The sequence below is a fragment of the Antedon bifida genome, chromosome 6 (genome assembly GCF_963402885.1).
Source record: "Antedon bifida chromosome 6, ecAntBifi1.1, whole genome shotgun sequence".
Classification (NCBI taxonomy): domain Eukaryota; kingdom Metazoa; phylum Echinodermata; class Crinoidea; order Comatulida; family Antedonidae; genus Antedon; species Antedon bifida.
Genome location: NC_136231.1, coordinates 15,497,862 through 15,520,550, shown reverse-complemented (window position 1 = coordinate 15,520,550; position 22,689 = coordinate 15,497,862). Strand labels below are relative to the sequence as shown.

General features: G+C 32.8%; 1 protein-coding gene and 1 non-coding gene across 7 annotated transcripts in view; one reads left to right on the top strand and one right to left on the bottom strand.

Moving 5' to 3' along the window:
• LOC144845410 (unconventional myosin-IXb-like) overlaps nucleotides 1-22,689 on the top strand; it is a 78,754-nt gene that overhangs the window by 4,800 nt on the left and 51,265 nt on the right. For 5 of the 6 annotated variants that reach the window (XM_078702715.1, XM_078702717.1, XM_078702714.1 and 2 more), the window contains exons 1-2: nucleotides 6,598-7,072; nucleotides 12,120-12,974. In XM_078702715.1, coding sequence (XP_078558841.1) covers nucleotides 6,914-7,072; nucleotides 12,120-12,974 — 1,014 coding nt within the window. In that variant the 5' untranslated portion in view covers nucleotides 6,598-6,913. Of the gene's footprint in view, nucleotides 1-6,597; nucleotides 7,073-12,119; nucleotides 12,975-22,689 lie in introns of those variants that run through there. The other variant, XM_078702719.1, reaches the window with a different exon arrangement.
• Nucleotides 19,751-19,825, bottom strand: Trnan-auu (transfer RNA asparagine (anticodon AUU)). Its single transcript has one exon. It is a non-coding gene; the product is annotated as a tRNA-Asn (tRNA).

Genomic DNA, 22,689 nt, shown 5'->3' with positions numbered 1-22,689 from the left:
TAACATTACTGTATTTTATTCAACTATTGTTTTTAATCTTAATCATAGCTGTACACTAGTTGAAGAACTCCAGTGTTCATCACAAAATCGGCGTAGTGTCGGAAAAAATATTTTTTTAGATTTTTATATATTCATAATCTATATTTAATAAGCTTTAAAATGAGGCGTTGTTTATTAAAATTGGTTTATTATATGAAGAGTTATTATTGAAAACATCCGAGTCACTTTCTAGCTCAGGAAATTTTCATTTTGAGAAAATCAACAATGAAGTAGCGACGCCGATTAGCTTGGCCTGGCCTAGCCCGCCGATCAACACGACAAGACTCTCTGTCAAAACTCGCTATTATCTCCTCAATAACAGCAAACTAGTCAAAAATATATCACTGTGTGGTACATAATATATTTTTTGTTATTTAAAAAAATATATGGATAATAAAAATAACGATCAAATTCCTAAATACAGTATTCACAAAATGTTGAAACGTTGATTCGAAAAACTACGGTGGAAACCATGCTGTTTAATCGTAAACAAAAGCGTCAGCCAATCAGAGAGCGTAATTTTTCTCTATAGCCAATCATAGTCAAGGATTCACAAATTCTTGTTAGAAATTTTAGCAACCTAACACATTAATAAAACCAATTTCCATTGGCTAGATTAACAAAAATCCCTTAGGTTGCTAAGGTTAAACTTAAATTATGGTTGCTGATATATTTTTGAACAGATAGGTACCAAACATGACGTCGGGTTAGCGGTTTGTTTACTAAAGCGCCGTAAAGAAAGAAACTAAATATCTCAAAGTTCGGGTTGCGACTCTGAGCCGCTTTTGTGATGGCAGAAATCTGTTACAGTTTCAGCTATTTTGTATTTCATTTTGATATATTTGTTTTTAATGTTGTGTATTTTTTATTTTAAAAACAATCCAGTCAACAATTATAGTGTAGTAAACTGTATATAGTCAGCAGTAAGTCTGCAGTTTAACATTAAACGCTTGATCTAGCATGAACTGCCAGAACATCATCATCATTATCCAACTGCTGCTAGACTCATTTTCAATTCAATATCTGCTTTCGACTAATTTAACTTTAGGAAAAGGACTAATTCACCATCTGTTATTATTGTTAACTTATTAGACCATTGTACTAGCTGACAAGTGAGATACAGTATCAAGCAGTTTTGAACAATTTTTAGCCAAATAATTTCCATTCCATAAAATATTAATAAATAGACTATATAAATTATTATTATTATTTAGCAAATTAAATTTTTATCAAATTATGTTTTGTTAAAAACTTCTATTTCTTTTTAAATTTGAACTGTCTATATTGTATGTAGTACTAGTAGCTTTTAATTCATTGCAAGAATAAAATATGTTAATAAGTTGAATTCATTTTAGCACTTAGTCGGCAATTGTCATTACATTCAACTAGATAGCGTAGTATATAATTATGGATGATGTTTGAGGGGGTGTGTCTTTGCCATATGTTCATACTTGTGGATTAAGTAAGATTACTGACAATTAGTGGTTAGATCACGAGAAAGCCTCATTTGGAAGGATGAATTTAAATTGAAGAGTTCACCAAACAAGGAATTGAAATTAATATGACATTTTATATTTCCATATTGCTATTAATGGTGATGATGATGAATATCCAGTGCTTTAAATGCTATTTAAAATTATTGCTGATTTCACTTTTGTTATAAAGTAATGTTTATGAGAAACAAATTTGATTTGTTGATGTGTATCTGAACTATTTAATGGATGTTGTATATTAATGTTGTTACTATGTTCTTTCTCATGTTAATACTGTAGTGCAAATTGTTTTTTTCTTTTCATAAATAAGAACTAACAAACTCTGTTTCTGTTTTAATTTGTATTCGAGATCATTTTCTGCACCATGGTATTTGTAAAAATCTTCTATAGTCTTTCAAATGCTTCAATTCTGTCTGAGACAGGTTCCGACAAGAATTTGGAGTGGAAAAAAACATATGAGATGTGAGAACTATATTACATTTGATGTCACAAAAATCCAGGTACACATCTTATCGTCATAGCAGCAGTTTTTTTACCCCATACGGCCATGCTAAGATAATAAAACAGCCACAGCCATGGTCAACATCAGTAATTGTTGACCTTTTGCAGTCAGATCACACATGTGATTGCTCCAACTTTATTCACCATATTATTGTATCATCTAGATAGAATATCGTGACATGAGTGGTAGCTAGGCCTACTATTAGAGCCCGGAGAAGGCCAAGATGTCTTTTTTTAGGTGTGTTTTGCATGGGCTATTTCTATGCTATTCAGTTATGGAGAATTAACAAAAATTCACTTTCAGTCATGCAGTACAGTACTACATTATGTATCTCCATCATCAGACCATTATAAAATATTTCTGATATTCACATCAAATGACTGAATGTTTGATAATTTAAATCGGTCTACAGGAATCAATTCTTAAATGATTTTGGATAAAATAACATAATAAAATATGGTAAGCATTTAAATAATGTGGCTTTGACATGGTTGCACTGGCGTATGTAAGCTTCCTACTGCTAAAGTATGGTAATCTACGAGTTTGGCCATTTTCTTAGTACCCAGAGTCAAACTATAAAGGGCAAACTTTCTGTGAATTAAAAATAACATTAAAAAAAAATCACAAAAAGTTACATTTATAATTTAGAAATGTGCAAATTTAATTTCTAATCAAAATTTTTTTCAGGTGAATTATATTTTTCCAGCCTTTCCTAGTATTTGTTTTTGTATTTTTAACAGGTTTAAGAAAAATGCAAAATACATTTTTATGACTTTCTGCAATTGTTGGTTTTATTGTTATGTGAAATGTTTTGGCCTTCCGAAAAATTGCATTTTTTTTACCTAGGTCAAAGGTTAAATGCTCAAAAAGTGCAATTCAGTGACCCCCAAAAAGTCAACCCGTACATATACAGGCCTCGCGTTCTGGGACAGTAAATTACCCCGTATGGGATACGGGCCACATCTTCAAAGGGTTAATCGCGCTATACGAACACGTTGAATTAGTGGATCAAAGGTTTTTAACTTGTTATACAATCGGATAAGTTATGAATCTATGTAAAAGTTTTATCTGTTGTGACGTCATTATATGGCTCATCACATTTTTCGCTTAAATCCGTATCCCATTTTTCACCAGATTTTAATTTTTCTAATAATCTTCTGCATCACAAACAATAATTTTTATGAATTATCATATCAAAAAATGTTAATGTTGTGTCACTTAAATTTCAATGTTATAGCTCCTCAGAATAAAAAGTGACCCTCACGTTTTATGGTTCAAGCTGTTGAATAGTAGAAGTTCATGTAAACATGTCGGATTTTGTGATGTCACCACCAATTGAAGTAAAAAAGTCATCTTTTGCATCATAGTTAATCACATTAATAAGAGCACGCATCTCGATTCTACATTTTTATTCACATTCACTGAGCTGGTATAGGGTCATAACAAATATATTGTGCAAACAAAATGTGTTTATTTGCTTCAAATATTAAATTCACGCTTTCGGATCGAAGAGCAGCTAATCTAATTAATAGATCTACTAATCGTAGATAACGCCAAGGATGTGGCATAGTGAGTGGAGTTAACAACGACCCTGCCTAGTTAACAACCAAAGGCATAGGCAGAGGCAGATCCTGCCTAACAATATTGTACCAAGTATTTGAGCAACCTCATCCTTGGCAAGTACAGCAATTGGTGCTACAAATACCTCATCCTTGTCAAGTACAGCAATTGGTGCCACAAATACCTCATTCTTCGCAAGTACAGCAATTGGTGCTACAAATACCTCATCCTTGTCAAGTACAGCAATTGGTGCCACAAATACCTCATTCTTCGCAAGTACAGCAATTGGTGCCACAAATACTTCATCCTTGGCAAGTACAGCAATTGGTGCCATAATACTTGATCCTTAGCAAGTACAGCAATTGGTGCCACAAATACCTCATCCTTGGCAAATACAGCAATTGGTGCCACAAATACCTCATCCTTGGCAAGTACAGCAATTGGTGCCACAAATACCTCATCCTTGGCAAGTACAGCAATTGGTGCCACAAATACCTCATCCTTGGCAAGTACAGCAATTGGTGCCACAAATACCTCATCCAATAGCAAGTACAGCAATTGGTGCCACAAATAATTCATCCTTAGCAAGTACAGCAATTGGTGCCACAAATACCTCATCCTTAGCAAGTACAGCAATTGGTCATTATAATTGTGGGAGTGGACACATTCCCCAAAAATAAATATTGTTTGCTTATATGTACATGATGTTTTTTTTTTTTTTTGTAAAACCACAATAATTCAATATTTAGATCTGAATATGATTATGAATATTGTTTTTGTTCAAGAATGAAATAAAGTTCTTGATATCTTAATATCCAATTGCAACTTTCTTAGAACCATAACATGCTGTAGGGCTTTTGAATGCTTTTGTTTCTGGCAACAGTTTCTGCATATGTAATAAATAATAAGTTCATTTAATTAGTCATTCAAGCAATTCTTTTTAATTCCCTGTTGGTTTGTTTGCATTATTCAAGAGTACATTTAAAGCTGCCATTCTATAAAGAATCCAGAGATATATCAGGATTGCCAAGACAATGAAATGAACCAACTTCATAGATCATGCTTATTGAAGTTTTTTGGGCCACCACTCTTGAAGAATGCTTAAATTAGTAAATTAATAGGCCCGGACCCCATAAATGAATTATTTTTTGTGTTAAAATATAGATAATGCATCTTTTAAAAAGTCTAGATATTTGATAGCTTATTATAACCTAGTATTTGTAATGTTAATGCCCTTAATTCAGCTTCTTCACCTTGTATTATTATTATCACCCTTGAACTTAAAAGTTAATCATTATTCATGCAAGGCTTAACAACAATTGTTACTTCATTTAATAACGTAACATATATTATTGATATTGGTGAAAACTGAATTTTATATGCAATTATTATTTCGAATTTTCATGCATTCGCCAAGTTGCCAACAGAGGGTGCAATTTGTTTACATCATTCGTGTGGCTACAAAATTATAATTTTTGGCGTGTCTTAGGCCCTATATTTTAAGTCAAACTTTCATAGTTTTTGCTTTATTGCATCATTATTCTATAGACTTTACTACCCTCACAGTCTCTCTGAAAATGAAACAAAACCAAACATTAAATGTTATCGAAGAATTTATGTTTATAAAATGCCAATTATACATTATTAATAAAATGGGCCTAATCATCCCTGGGCCGTCTTGCTACCAATTAGTGCATGACTAGAATCTGGACAATTAATGGTCTTTGTTTGTTAGAAGTAGTTCTATTTCATATCATTATTTTCAGTAGACTTGACAATACTGTACATTTTGCTGCCCTCTCCCCAAAATATATCAAGGCTCTTTTTAATAAATTTGACACGTTTGTATTTACATTGTTTTCTATTTTCAAATAAACATGTAATAAATACAGATGAATTACGTCCTATTGATTTGCCAAGGTCTTTAGTCTTATAACATAATCTATCAAATGTCTTCATAAGAACAAATGCTAACAAAATATGCAAACCTCAACTTATTCCATTATTCAAATTGAAGATTAAATATTTTTTGTCACAAAAAAAAACATGCTTGTATCTGTTACGCATCACTGAACAGGACTGACACATAACAATAAGTGGCTATTAATAATCCACTAAAAGATTGGAGTACAATACCAACAAAGTGAACAAGGCGGCGGGGGACATACCTAAGAAATCATTACACTCGCTCAATATCGTTTTATTCAATAGTACCTAGTGTTACAATTCATTGTCCAATGAATTGAAGAGTCGTTTGCTTTCTGATTATGTATGCTGATTAAAAAAAAACAGCACAGTGAATATTTGATTTCTAAAATTAGTCAGCATCTTGCTGAGAAGCGCAGAAGCCATAGTTATTGTGATATTCATTCATTCAAGATCATATTTGGTGTTTAATATTATGTAGTTCATAACAGCGAGCTTTCTTGTGACAGTAGCTGCCGTCAACTGTTATTTACCGTGTTACTTGTTTGAAATCTGCTGATAACTGAGCTTGGCATTATCAAATTGTTAGCACTATTACACGCTTGTCTGTACCCTGAAAATGAAGCTAGGCTTACCAGAGAATAACATAAGGAGGAATATCACTTTAGATTACTCTTGTTTCTGGATTTATCTTCCAAAATGTGGAATATTGTCAATTTGAAAAGGATTTGTTTTTGTTTAACAGTATAGAAGTATGGAGCAATATTCCAATTATGGTTGTATTAAACCTAATCTAGTTAGGTTTCCACATTTTGTGTGAATGGACCAACTTGTGTCCATCTAGTGGACAATGGACTAAACTAAATAACTTTTGCAGGATAAATGCAACAGCAATATTTGAGAATATTTATAAACTATAGTATTAATGCAGTACTATAGTTTCAGTATCAATTCTACATACAGCTTAGATGATTTATACACAAACATTTCGCTTATTGATTCCCATTTTTTATCGGTAATTTTAATATTATATATCAAGTCAACTTGTGTTGTGTCTTGTTGTACCTGGATTGTACAGTGTGGATTGGTATGCATGTTTAGTTTAGAATTCTGATCATCCTTTGTGTGTAGACATCAGACATAGCAAGAATAGAAACCCCGCCCGAATGTTTGGATGTTGTAAATGTTTATCACATTTTGTTGTACATCTTAAAGATTGTAGCTGTACAGATTGTGTTTTAAACACCCATGCATGCGGGTGAAAATGGCAATTCCCTCGGAAGAGATTATGAACACTTTCAAAATTTGGATATTTTAATGTAAGACACAGATGTTAATCTATGCAATCATATTATGATGTAGAATCATTGATAGTACAGTAATAACAACGTAGATGTACAGCTTTTTTGTGAACTATTTAAAAACTACAATGGCGTGTTGCAATAAATGTAAAATCAAAATGGACAATCGTGTTTACAATATATTGGAAGAACCACGCCACCACGATGATCCATATATGAATTTTTATCGGTTTCTTACATTTGGAGGATGTGTAAGTATGGGTAATATTTGTATCAAAACCCCTTCTCCCTTTTCTTTTAGTAATTTTAATGTAAAATTGCTCCCATTTTTACTAGAGGTTTTGTTTATGCTGGCGCCCAAGGCAAAATTGAAATTAAAGCTGAGCTTAATACCAAAGTTGCACTAATGCACAGGATTGCTACTTCCTTTAAAATGTTCATAAGTACAAACAATGTGCAACTGGTAAAAATATTTCATTGAAATTGCTGTTTGTGGTATCCTTAAAAATAACTATTCCACTTTATGCTTTCTGGCATATATATAGTAGGTAGGTGTGATCGTGTGTGTTACAAATCAGTTGTTTTCATTGCCAAGACTCCTATTTGAAGAATCTCATGAAGATGGTTTATAACTTTCAAGTCTTATTTTAGAACACTTTGAAATATTCACCATGTCTAAGCTGGTATTTTAATTTTATCTGTATTTTTCTATTTATTTGTACTAGTTTGTACGACATAGATATTTCACCTTCCGTAAACAATCATAACTCGTTTACGAAGTATTGCATATTTTTACAAAAGTAATCTGTACACTTTACAATGGCTTTTATTAGGCCATCTAAACCCATCTGATCAAGAGTAATTTAGTGTTTGTATATCATTTGCATAGTAGTATTTTGCATAGAGACATGATGCATTTGAACAGTTGAATCTACTTTATTTCCAGGCTAAATGTACTGTGTGCTGTACAATAGTTTTTTTTTTTTCAAGTTTATCATTCTTCTACTTTAAAACAAGTAGTAAATAACAATAATAATAAACCAACATTTCATTAAAACAAATCTGTGAAAAAGCAACATGCACATATGTTAATTTATGAGAGCAAAAGGTTGATGTATATGCCCTGATGCATACGCTTATGGTGCTGAATTGTGCCCATTATGTGTCATAAATAGAGAATATACAGAATACACAGTGTATGAAATGATGAGACCCACATAATTGTTCTAATTTTTTGGTTTGATGACACAAAAATTTACATGAAGATGACAATTTTGGAAGATAATGATTTTAGCAAAAAGATAAATTTGACTTTTTACAGATTAAAATTGTCTTATTTAATTATGATTTCATGGTATTTACAGTATGTTGTGGTTTTCCTCAAGAATGCATCTATTCTTTTATTATCCAGGAATTTAACCATGGAAATGTTAACACACTATAGGCCTGTCCCAAAAGAACGTATTTCTTCGAAACAGGTTTTGTTGTTAAATAATCGCAATCATTGGAAAAACAATTGTATATTACACTGATATTATACAAAATTACCATGTGCATTCCTGCATGATGTAGTCCAATACATACAGTGGAGCATGGAGTTATAATTATAACTCCATGAGTGGAGGGTGGCTTTCCTCCATGGCCATTCTCCTAAAGATTTTTGTTACCATTGTAGGAATAGTAGGCCTAATTAGGTAAGGCCTTTGTACATTCGTATTTTATCATGTTCTCTCCGCTCTAAGCTTGCTGTTGTTGTGGTCGGCGTTCTCTTGTTGGCTTGATCGAATTATGTTAAATTAAAAGAAACATAACACAGAATATAATAAAACAAATATTGTGCCTTTATTTATATTTATACACGTAATAAATGAAATACAAAAAGACATATGTCTGATGAATAGGGAAATCCCCAAAACATTTTGTAATTAATAGTAGTTAAATTAATCTTTTTTCCACACACAAAATACACAGAATATCTAGAGAACTAAATGACTGTCAAATCTTTGCGCAGCAGAGTTGAGTTTTTTAGGGTCAAATTGAGTCCATGATTGCTCCATGGAAACCAGCGACTCTTTGGGATCTAGACTGGAATTATTTGGGGTTTTGAAACTGGTTTTAAAATCAGTGGACCCATTTCTGCTGGCAAGAAAGAACCATACTTAAAAAACATTTTTTTGCTCAATAGAAACAGGACCTATACATTATTAAATATATTCTTATCCTGTGTTATGGAGTTAGTACTACAGCTATGAATATTTATGTTATGTAATTACCAGTCTTACTAATGTAATTACCAGTACTAATGTAAGAAAATTCCAATTAGTAATATATCATGATTTTTGTAACGAATGCATTTTTTAATAAACAATTTGATATACTATATAGGCCTAGCTCTAATCTAGTTGTATTATACTTTTAGTGCAAAGAGCTTGATTCATACCCAGTAGAGATAACTTATTGGTATTCATTTGTATGGCCTTGTACATTTCCTGTATTTGCTATGTATTACTCTTGTTGCCTAACCCTTTAAAAACAAGTAATCAAGGGCATGTGGATTTCCAATCATTGTTATTGAGCAGGCCTAATATTTACTTGTTCAGTCATAGGTTTTTGTATGTGTACTAATATTTCCTAAAATTTTTTTTAGACCTTTTGAGTATCATAAACATACTTTCTTTCTTTATCTTTCTTATGTTTCATCATAAATTCATAAACATACATAAATAAGCACAATACAAAGAGAGAAAAAAGAGTGGAGGTATGAATGAAGATGTATATTCTAAATTAAAAAAAATATGTTACATTTTTTGGTGTAAAATTGTTTATAAACACATATTACTTAATAGTCCGTATGGCATAATATTCACCTTTGTAACAAGTGCACTGTACTTTTTGCTTGACAAAGGCATAAGGTGAGCCAGTGTATCAGAGAATAATATAATATTACACACCAATTGTCATGCAGTACACACCAATCATCATGCAGTACACACCAATCATCATGCAGTGCATACCAAACGCAATGACACCAATCATCATCCAGTACACACCAAACTTAATACATTACACACCAAACTTAATACATTACACACACCAATCATCATCCAGTACACACCAAACGCAATGCAGTACACACACCATTCATCATACAGTACACACACCAATCATCATCCAGTACACACACCAATCATCATCCAGTACACACACCAATCATCATCCAGTACACACCAAATGCAATGCAGTACACACACCAATCATCATCCAGTACATACCAAACGCAATGTAGTACACACACCATTCATCATCCAGTACACACACCAATCATCATCCAGTACACACACCAATCATCATCCAGTACACACACAACCACGTAGAAAAACATCACGATGTATGATATGAACGAACGTACATTTCGCCAGGTCTGCGGCCGTAGGGCGATGAATGATGATGTTTGTTGGTCTGTCAATCTAGGCTAGGCCTAGTTCAATTTAGTCACTGTGTGTATCATCAATCGTCGTCGTTCTGTCAAAAGTATCGATAATCATCCGAACCATACTAGTTACTACAGTACTCGCGCTAATAATGTAATTCACCATCAATAACATTTATAATAATTATAAGTTTACTTTTACTATTTTTAAACTCCATGATTCATTCATCCAGACTTCATCCAGAGATAAGAAAATCGCGCACAGCAAAGCTAGCAAGCTGCTAGGTTTTTATGTTCAGTCAAGTGGAACTTGGGCGTACCGTCCAATCAGCATTAAGTACATGACAGTTCTGCTTGGTTGATTTTCAAAGCTGTGTTTTTGTGCTAGGCTGCTGCATTGTGCGATGTTTAGCTTGTGTTAGCTAGAATGTGCCTGATATTTCGCGGAAAAAAAGAGGAATTTAAGGTGGGGGACAGGTACGTTTGACGCTGGGCGGAAGGCCTTAAAATTAGCTTTGGACTGGGCGGGAGGCTTTTAGGCAGGGCGGCCCCGCCCGGCTCCGCCCTGCACAATTACATCCCTGGGCCTAAGACCATCCACAAGAGATTCACCGCATCACCCACATTTCCCCAAAATAATAATAATTGTACAAACACTGTTCACCCTGATATTATTTAATCATTCTGTTGAATTCTTGTTTTTATCCATTGAGAATCAAAAGTGAAATAAAAGTGACATATTTTGTCCAAATTGGTTCAGGTCACATGCTGTAGTTATCAACAGTTTTCATTCAATTCCATTGTGAGCAAAGCTCTACCTACTTTTGTTTGTATTCATTTTATGATACCTCATACTTTCACTGTCATGTTTACACAATGACTCTGCTTTACTGTATACTTTTGATATAAATTATAAATAAACAATTTTACAACAATAAACATATTCTTGCATGAATGGGAAGTCCTAAATCCAGAAGACAACCATACAGTACATTTTATTAGAACAATAGCATGTATTTAAGAATTTGTTTACTATTTGTTTGAGTACTGTATATTATGTATATTGATTGAAACTCAAAAGTTCTTTTCAGAACTACTGTATATATACAGTACATGGTGTACTTCAAACTTTATATCAACATATTTATTTGACCAATTACTCAACTCCCTGATGCAAAGTTATCCCACATTAGTTAAATACAATTACAATAATGAAATAAATTAGAAAATGTAAAATAATTAACAAATAAATATGTTGATATAAAGTTTGCAGTACACCACGTATATATAGTTTTGAAAAATACAAGTAGGGAAAAACATCTGACCAATTATTTCTTTATTTGCATCTATATATGATCCTGTGTTTGAGCATTTTAGAAACTTAAGACCAGACACCCGAGGCCCAATACAAAAAGGGAGACTCTGTTGTCATGTGTAGTTTCAACCTATCACGTATTTACAAAAGCTATATAATATAATCTTTGCTGTGATCAATTTTGAATTATGCAAGCCCTTTAATAGGATGTGGTGGAAGTGTATTAAATCACCTGCTAGCTTCCTGTTTCTATCTGTAAAACTCACAGGTCAGATAACCCATTGGAAATATCAATATTCTGAAATAATAACTTTTTTTAGGAACTGTTTCAATATATTATGTGAATTTTGTAATTGCATGCTGAAATGGCACACACTACAAAATACTTCTGTGAAAACTCCAAATGTGAGTGCTTTCCCTCATTTCTGTGACTCATCTCCTGTGTTTAGTTAGATATTTTAAATGTTTAATTTTTAGACAGCATCACATAGTAATTCACTAATTCCTAATAATACTTGTTTAATAAAATTGGTTTTTTTTGGGTCATTTTTAGGAATTAGACTGTAACTGTAACTCTATAATGGAGCCTGATGATGAGGAGATATACCGTGTGCGTGTACACCCAGGTAATATAGCACCAAGTCGGAACTGGGTTGCAGTTGAGGCTACCAAACAGGACTGTGCAGGTGATATTGTATTTCAACTAGCCTCTAAACTTAGCCTACGAAGACCTGAGAATTACTTCCTAACAGTTGGCTTTGGCAACACTGATGATGACATCCAAGAAAAGCGCTTGGATAAAAGCGATTGCCCTGTACTTATTCAACAACGTTGGCCGGACACAAACCAAAGTGGTACTCCTGGTAAAACCTTCCAAACGAAATACAAATTCTATCTTAGGAATATATATGATACAACTTGCAAGGTATCGGATGTTAACCAAACTGGAACACTGGCATTGGATGCATTTGTCAGCCATTTATTTCCACAAAGCAATTCCATGAAAGAATATAATGACCTGTGTAATTTACCAGATCTGAGTGAGGATATGCTCCTTAAAAACTTAGTAACTAGGTTTAAACAGGGTAAAATCTACACTTATGTTGGTTCTATACTTATTGCAATCAACCCATTCAAGTTCTATCCTATTTATAATCCGGAGTATGTTGATCGTTATCAGAACCGCAAGCTACATGAGTTGGATCCACATATATTTGCAATTGCGGATGCATCATTTCATGCTATGCTCGAAGAGAAACGTAATCAGTGCGTAGTTATTTCTGGGGAGAGTGGGTCAGGAAAAACAGAAAGTACGAACCTTCTGATTCACCATTTGACGGCGTTGAGTCAAAAGGGACATGGTACGGGGGTTGAACAAACGCTACTTGGCGCTGGACCAGTATTGGAGGTAAGAGAACACATTATTTTCTTTCTACATAATATTGTGTGAACAAAATGAAATACAGCCCTGCTCCTATTGTATTAGTTTATAGAACATTGTTTAGAGTTGCCTAATAAAAATAGGATTTTTACATTCAAATAATTTTCTCAGTTTCTGGTTTTAGCATTCCACAGTATTTGGTCCGTGGGTTTAAAAATTTCATTTACTGATTTTGATGTAACTCTTGGCCATTTCTCAAAGTAGACATGTTGAAGTTTATTAAATAACATTTTTTTTATTTTTCTGATATTGATTTTTTAAGTTATTGAATATTAAATATGAAAAAGTCATATTTGGCGTTACGGACTGGACATTTTTAATCCTATTTATTTCATAAACTATGCATCTTATTGTTTTTTCAACAGATATAGTTACTTTATGTCTCAATAATACACAATCAAGTATTTAATTAAAATTTTGTTGTTTATTAATTTCATAATCCATTTCAAATTCATAAATGTCCTGTCCGCGACGTTTTAGGTAGTTTTTTTACATTTATTTTAAAAGTAATGATGCAAAAATCTTGATATTTCAATTTCTCCTCCTGAGGACTATATCTCATTACATTATGAACACATTTTTGGAAAATTTTAGATTTTGATGAAAATATCATATTTAAAAAATATATTGTTACGGACGGGACATTTTTGTTACGGACGGGACGTATCATTTAAATCTTAATTATTTCACAAACCATGCATATTTTGAACATTTTTTTGCCAGATATAGTTACTCTATGTCCCTATTGTACATATTCAAGCATTTTATAACACATATTTTGTTTATTAAATTTCATATATACATTTCAAAATTCATAATTGTCCCATCTGCGACATTTTAATAGTAGTTTTATGGTGTTTTTACATTTCAGTTAAAAGTATTGATACCACAATTTAATATTTTGTTTTCTCCTTTTAAAACTATATGCAATACATTATAAACAAATATTTTGAAACTTTTGGTGAAAATATCATATTCAAAAATATATTGATGACATTTTTCGTAGGCACGGGACAGACATTTTTGTTAAGGACGGGACATATCATTTAAATCCTTTTTATTTCATAATAAAACCATGCATCTTGTTAATATTTTTGCCCATAAATATACTGCAGTTACTTTTTTTTTCAAAGTAAGCTCCAATTATTCATAATAAATTATTTTATTAAAATTGTTTATTAATTTTATACTTGCATTTCAAAATTCATAATTGTTACTTCTGAGACATTTCGATTGGGTTTTTTTCCTCACTTGTGTTTATTGAAGTAATGGCTTTAAAATTGTTATTTAATTCCTAATTTTAGATCTTTAATTTTCAACTCCTAAGGATATTAAATTGCAATAGATTTAAACAATTTTTTTAAAACTTGTATTTTTTTATTAAAAAACATTACTATCAAAATTTATTGAATGTTACGGATGGGACATTTTTTTTATGAATGTGATGACAATATTGTAAGAACTAGACATGAAACTCGTCACTTTGACGAGTTAGTTATCCGCACAACGACAAACGCCACGTGCACGTCATACGTTGGAATATTGCACACAGATAAAGATTATGGCATTATGACAAGAACTGAAGAATATGATATGCTGTTAGTGCTGAATTCTGTCAATTTGTGTCATATAGTATATACATGCAAAGAGTATAATCTGTATACATATTACATACAGTGTAGAATAGGTGAAATTACGGGACCCGCCATTTATTCCAATTTTTAACATGGCGACGGTATCAAAATGAAACACTTAAATAGCAATTTCTGGAGGAAATTATCTCAGGAACAACATATTAACGTGTAGAAGAAATTTGAATACGTAAAATATAGATGCGCACCCTTTTAAATGTGATGAACTATTACGCAAAATATGAAAATACGACTTTTTTTATTCAACTGGCCATATGATGACGTCACAACATCCGATTGGCAAAATGTTTACATGAATTCGTATCTACAATCCAATAGCTTCCAGAAAACGTTTTAATCGTGATTATCACATTTTATTCTTACGAGCTATTACAGATTAAAATTTACTGTAAAGATGAAATTAATGACCCACGTAATTAAAATTTTTAGGCATGATGACATCATAAAAATTAAAATATTTTTATCTCATGCTAAAGAAAGTTGATTGACCTACACAATATATAAATTTAGGAGAAAAAGGAATACAGATAAGCGTGATGCGCTCCATTGAATGTGATGAGCAATAACGAAAGAGACAAAAATCCTATATTTTACATTCGTGTGGCCATACGATGACGTCACAATGTTTTTTTAGCCTTATCGATGCATGATCCGATATCTACAACTCATCAACTTCTAGATTTTGTAATAAAAATAAACGGTTCACGGTTTACTTTAGAAACTATGACTGTTTAAAAAAAGACATAATTTTGACGATTTTTTAAGCTTTTTCATAAAAAACGCGCACGAATTGTCTAATTCAACGTGTTCGTATGGCGTTATTTAAACTGGAAAAGGTCTAAATTGTTTTCAAAATTACTAGGAAAGACTTGAAAAATATAATTCAAGAGAAAAAAATATGTTTTTAACGCTACGTGCGCACCGCGTGCGTAAAAAATTGCGCGCCCGTGGGAATTTTTGACATGCTCAAAATGAAGAAACGCATAAAAAGTTGATTATAAATTAATTTTGCGCATTTTGAAATTTTAAATGCGCGTGCGCGCGTAACTTCTTGTGAAACATGCCATTTTTAATCCGTAGAAAGTTTGCCCCTGATATGACTTAAATTTTGTCAAAGTGTCAATACTAAATGACTTTTGGTTTTTAATCTATAATCAATCATTGAAATTCATAAAATTGCGCGTAAGTCACGTTGCGCAACTATGACGTCATTCAAAAATAGGAGGTGCACAACTTCACGTAAATGCCCATATGTTGTCAAAGTTATGAAATGTTATGTTTACACATTTTAGAGAAACGCGACTCACAAAAAGGAAGGAAGGATCCAAGAATAATACAGAAAAAAAATATTGATCCCATACAATAACAAGGAGTTATCCGCTCTACCAAGCGGATAACTAATTAAAAAGTGTTTTTGTACTGTAGGCTGAGAAGTACTGTACAAAGGTGTTAACTGTTGTTTATTAATCACAAAACATTGTGGTCTGTATTTAAAATAACAATCCACAAAAGAACAATACCTAAATCCAAAACAACATGACCAGTATGAATGGGAGTATTGGGTGCGGTCATCGCTTTGTAGATTTCATTCTTTGGTGAATTTGCAACCAAGAACCTTTTATAAATCAGATACTTATATAATTAAGATTGAATTTTAATAGAAGTAGGCCTACAGTTATTAAATACAAGCAAGGATAGAAGAAAATTTCAGATGCAACTTGGATCCACTAACAAATTCAGACGTCAAACGCCAACGCCAATTTTTAAAGATTCGCCTTAAATGTGTTAATATCTTGAAGTCTTGTTTAATATGCCAAGCATAACTTTTATATTAGAGAGGTTTCGCAACCTTACGAATACGATAACGAAAACGGATACGTCACACATTTGTGAAACTTTTGAGCTGATCCCCATTTCATATTCGTAAAGCGTATTCGTGTTGACGAATATCACCAGTCATATTCGTAACTACAAAACGAGAATAGTTTTTGATCTATTTTGCACATTTTGCATTTGAATCAGGAACGATTCATGATTATAATATAATTATAGATTTATTGAAAGTAATTTAATAAAGTAATTTACTAAAATGTTAGGTCAATTTTGATAAATAGCAGTTTTTAAAGTCCTCACTCGCTTTGATGTTACGCTAGGCCTAGGCAGCCAAGCACCAAGCAACACGTACCCGCGCTTCGCTCAAATTTACCGCAGTCTATTTCAGACGGCGCTCTCAATATTTCGTTGCCATGCGAAACAGATTTTTACTGGCTTACGAAAACGAATACGTGTGCGTGACGTATCTGTTTTCGTTTTCGTATTCGTAAGGTTGCGAAACCTCCCTATTAGTGTAAATAAATATTTTGATAACATTTTACAATATTGCTTCTCGTTATAACTCTTTGAATAATTAATTTTATAAATAATATTTCATATTTATGAATTTTAATATTTTCACTTGACATAAACTTTTAAACAGTGTTTCAAAGGTTGAATTATATTTTGATTTGTAAATAAAAGATTACATTGATAAATTTCCTGTCCGCGACGTTAGAAATGTCCTGTCCGTAACGACATATAAATCATATTTATTAATAAATTTGCAGTTCAATTTTTATAATTAACATTCAGTTATCTAAAACAACTATCTGGCAACATGATAATACAAAACAAATTTTAAAATCTCTTTTAAATGAGGAGAAATATTACAATACGTAAACCTGTCCATTTGCCGTCCCATCCGCGACGCATACAATTTTCATAATAAAATTTTTTTTGTACAGTCTTTTTTCTTTTTTTGACTTTCATAATAAACATTGGCCATATATGTATACATTTATTCTACTTTGAATCTTGTATTCTTTTTTATTTCTAAGATATGTCTAGTTATATTCTCAAAAATGTCCCGTCCGTAACAAAAAAATACTGTGGAATGCCCCTTTAAAGTGGGGGTTTAGGAAAATTAGCCAGGGACGCGATATTTCTTTTCGTACATAAGTTGGGGACCCCTCATGAAACATCACAAAATAAACATACATATTCATTAGTCATATCCATAAGGTGTGACGTAAAAATTGAGCTTACTACAATTCGCTAATGCAAACTCTTTCCGCCAAGCCTTCTGTGTAGTTGAGTGGATTAGACTATCGACTTTACATGTCGATGTATGGGGTTCGAATCCCATAAGCAACATCTTTTTACTTTATAGTGTGAGAGAGATTATTTAGGGTTAGGTTTAGTTATATTTAGGAAGTAGTTTCAAGGCTATCTTTCACATAAGGGGTCCCCAACGTATGTAAGAAAAATTAAATCGCCCCCTGGACAACTACTCCTCAGACAACTAGCACCCGGACAACTTTCCCCTGGACAATCGCCCTTCTAGTACCCATTTCACTTGTACAATTTTTTTCAAAAGTAACAAGTTGTTAAAAGTTATTACAAGGATTCATGCATGTGAACATGTCAATCAAAGCTGGTAAAATATTGTAATAACTCATAATTGTCACGAATATCTAGTGCGAGCCTTGTCTACCTGTGCCTGCGAGTGAAACAAATGAAATACGCATAAACAGTACAAGTGTATATCCAAGTATTTATTCATCTACAGCCCCACATCCCAATATCCCAAACAAACTTCCAATCACAATACAATAAAAATGATTAAGATAATTAATGGCTAGGGTTACAATTTACTCACTGTCGCAATGGCTAACTACATACAGGAGTGGAGTGTACTCTGAACAGAGAAGGCTAACTAAAGAACGGGTTCCACAACCGTTTTACGGATTCGCCCACAATGTGATACCTTTACCAACACTGTAGTCCCCAACACCGGCAACAACTCTCCCTGTAGCCATACAATACGACTCGCCATACACCTTTGCATTAATTACTACACAGCTGGATTACTATATACATTGTAGAGTAAACAAGTGTGACATGCCAATCACGCATTTATAGATGATTACTGGTTTTTTATGGCACTACCATCTTTATGCACTTCGGATTAATGTGCAATTGTAGGTTTTTTTTGTGACAGTAATCTTTACCAGCCTCAAAGATTACATTCTTTACCTCTTTTTGCAATTTCGCATTCGATAAACATTTTAGAAGTTCATCATTGCAACTTTTTGACAGTAAATGTTTACCTCTGTTTTACAGCTGGGAGCTGGAAAGGGGCAAAAATTGTATTTCAGATAAAAATGGAAGCATTATTATTAGAACATTTGGCAAGACAAAATTACTATTTTATTATTCTTGAAATCAACTGTTGTACATGCTATGGTGGATATACAGACATTTTTTTTTTGGGTCACTCGAATCAATTTTGGGTCCTTTTCACATATATTGTACTTTGTATGATGTGTACTATTTATGTATGATGTGAATAAAGTTGGTATTATTATTAAAATAAATAAAACAAGATTCCTGTTACTGTAGCTCGGAAGCCGACATACAGTATAACGACAGTTTGTACTGTACGTGTACATGCGCTGTGTGATGAAGGTTTGTTTATTTTCTTTCCCAAAATGCATGCAGAGTAATTATAACAAACAAACAAATCGTGCATGTGATAGCTGCTGATTTCGTAAATCACGAATGTGAGCAGCAGCAGCATGGATTATTCTTAAGATGCGATGTATGACATGCCCAATGATTGGTGTGACGGAGGAGATACACACATGAGTGAATAAGAAGCAAAGAAAAAAAAATGTATTTATTATTTTATATCGATTGAAAAAAAAAACAAAACAAAGTAAAACAAACTCCAGGCTATAATAGATTTATATTAGGCCTAGCACTTTTACAGTGAAAGTGCTTCACATGGAAATAATAAAGTGAATGACAACTAGGCCTATTTCTCCGCACTTAAAAAATTAACACCATCATATGCGACCTTGCTATAATATATAATAGAAGATGATTGGCTATTACTGAAATGAAGGTCAAATCTCTAACGGATCTAGATAGGATTGTAATTGTATTTTTGCGTCAGGGAGTTGAGTGATTAGATGTTTTGCCCTACTCTGACGTAATTTGTACTTTATACTAAGATTAAGTACATTTGAGAATACTTGCGAAAAAATTCGCAAGTAGTTCTCGGGTGGGACTCGAACCCACGACCTCCAGATCAATAGCCTGGCGTTCATACCTCTAGACCACCGAGCTCTAGATAGCCTATCCTGATAGGCCGGATCGAGCCATCGGATTGGGTGTTTTCATGCAGGCTGTGATCAGTTAGACTAACGGTTAACTGCTAGTGTGAACCAGGCCTATATGAAAACAAATTTAGGTTTATTTAAATACAAATTTCTATCTATTTGACCGATAAATATCCACTGTATTTATCTCGTACAAATATTATAATAATTTTGGTAGCTGACTCCCGAAAAGGGGCTGAAACAAGTTGCCGAAACTGCCAATAGACGGGTTTTTCCCAGAATCATTATAAAACAATCTTAGAACCATCGTCTACACTTAACAGAGAGAGAGAGAGAGCAAGCGTGAGTTCACCCTCTTGTTAGGTTATGGCAAACCGATTTTATTTCTACTGTATAGATTTTCTTTAGACTATTGGAATTGATATCACAAGTTATTCTACAAACTTAAAACACCATAAAGAGTATGAACAATATGAAAACCTATAGACCATAAACTGAAGCATGGATACTGTAAAACACTCCAGGTTATTGAAATACCTGAAATACCATCAACATATTGGTTATACTGTAAGGCAATGCTTAGTTATAAAATGAATTGGTTTTTCGATTTGTTTCATCTTAGAATGATTTTTTGGGGCTATTGTTAGGTGTTACTAGAAGGTACTGTATATATAGATGTTACTAAAGGTATACTGTATTAGGTGTTACTAGAAAGTACTATATAGGTGTTACTAAAGGTATACTGTATTTGGTGTTACTAGAAAGTACTGTATATTAGGTGTTACTAAATGTATACTGTATTTGGTGTTACTAGAAAGTACTGTATATTAGGTGTTACTAGAAAGTACTGTATATTAGGTGTTACTAGAAAGTACTGTATATTAGGTGTTACTAGAAAGTACTGTATATTAGGTGTTACTAAAGGTATACTGTATTAGGTGTTACTACTGTAGAAGGTACTGTATATTAGGTGTTACTAAAAGTATACTGTATTAGGTGTTACTACTGTAGAAGGTACTGTATATTAGGTGTTACTAAAAGGTATACTCTAGTATTAGGTGTTACTACTGTAGAAGGTACTGTATATTAGGTGTTACTAAAAGGTATACTCTATTAGGTGTTACTACTGTAGAAGGTACTGTATATTAGGTGTTACTAAAAGGTATACTCTATTAGGTGTTACTACTGTAGAAGGTACTGTATATTAGGTGTTACTAAAAGGTATACTCTATTAGGTGTTACTACTGTAGAAGGTACTGTATATTAGGTGTTACTAAAAGTATACTCTATTAGGTGTTACTACTGTAGAAGGTACTGTATATTAGGTGTTACTAAAAGTATACTGTATTAGGTGTTACTAGAAAGTACTGTATATTAGGTGTTACTAGAAAGTACTGTATATTAGGTGTTACTAAAGGTATATTGTATTAGGTGTTACTACTGTAGAAGGTACTGTATATTAGGTGTTACTAAAAGTATACTGTATTAAGTGTTACTAGAAGGTTATGGTACTGTATATTAGGTGTTACTAGAAAGTACTGTGCATTAGTATTTTAAGTGTTACAGTATTAGAAAGTACTGTATATTAGATGTTACTAAAGGTATACTGTATTAGGTGTTACTAGAAGGTATATTAGGTGTTACTAGAAGGTATATTAGGTTTTACTAGAAGGTATATTAGGTGTTACTAGAAGGTATTCTTACAAAATTCGCCCCATAACTGTAAATCCCAAAAATATATGGATGACGTCATTTTGTGAATAAAATCCTATCCATCATTTTTACGATTTGCAGTTGTTTTGCGATAACTCTTGAAATCTATGGAAAATTGTATAAAATGCATGTACAGTACTATTGCAAACCGTATTTAGGATATTAACCGTAAACGTATTCATCGGGTAAAAGACAATTTAAAATCTTCAAATCAATGGTATTTTTCTGGGAATAACAACATTAGCCTTTCACCTTTTTTGTTGCCTGAAAAGACAATGTACTCACAGAAATGTACAACGTACTCTCAGAAAAGGACAATGTGCTCGCAGAAAAGGACAATGTACTCGCAGAAAAGGACAATGTACTCGCAGAAAAAGACAATGTACTCGCAGAAATGTACAACATACTCGCAAAAAACAACAATGTACTTGCAAAAAAGGACAACATACTCGCAGAAAAGGACAACATACTTGCAGAAAAGGACAATGTGCTCGCAGAAAAGGACAACGTACTTGCAGAAATGGACAACGTACAACATATTTACTGTTGCAACAGACATCCACAAACCGTACAGCGTAGTCATGAAAAAGATAAAGGAAGGGATAATGTTGGTTTATCTTGGTAGCGTCACTCAGACTACCAACACCATTTCTGGTTTGTGTAATATCACTTTTTTTACAGTTATTACAAAATCTGATTTATCTCTTTCTGTACAGATTTTTGTGTTCTGATTAAACAAAACATATAAAATACTCGTAAAAAAGTACAGTGTACTCACAGAAAAGGACAATGTACTCCCAGAAAAGGACAACGTACTCACAGAAATTTACAACATACTCGCAGAAAATGACAACGTACTCGCAGAAATGTACAACGTACTCACAGAAATGTACAACATACTCGCAGAAATAGACAACGTACTCACAGAAATGTACAACATACTCGCAGAAATAGACAACATACTCACAGAAATAGACAACATACTCACAGAAATGTACAACATACTCGCAGAAATAGACAACATACTCGCAGAAAATGACAACGTACTCGCAGAAATGTACAACATACTCACAGAAATGTACAACATACTCGCAGAATAGACAACGTACTCACAGAAATGTACAACATACTCGCAGAAATAGACAACATACTCGCAGA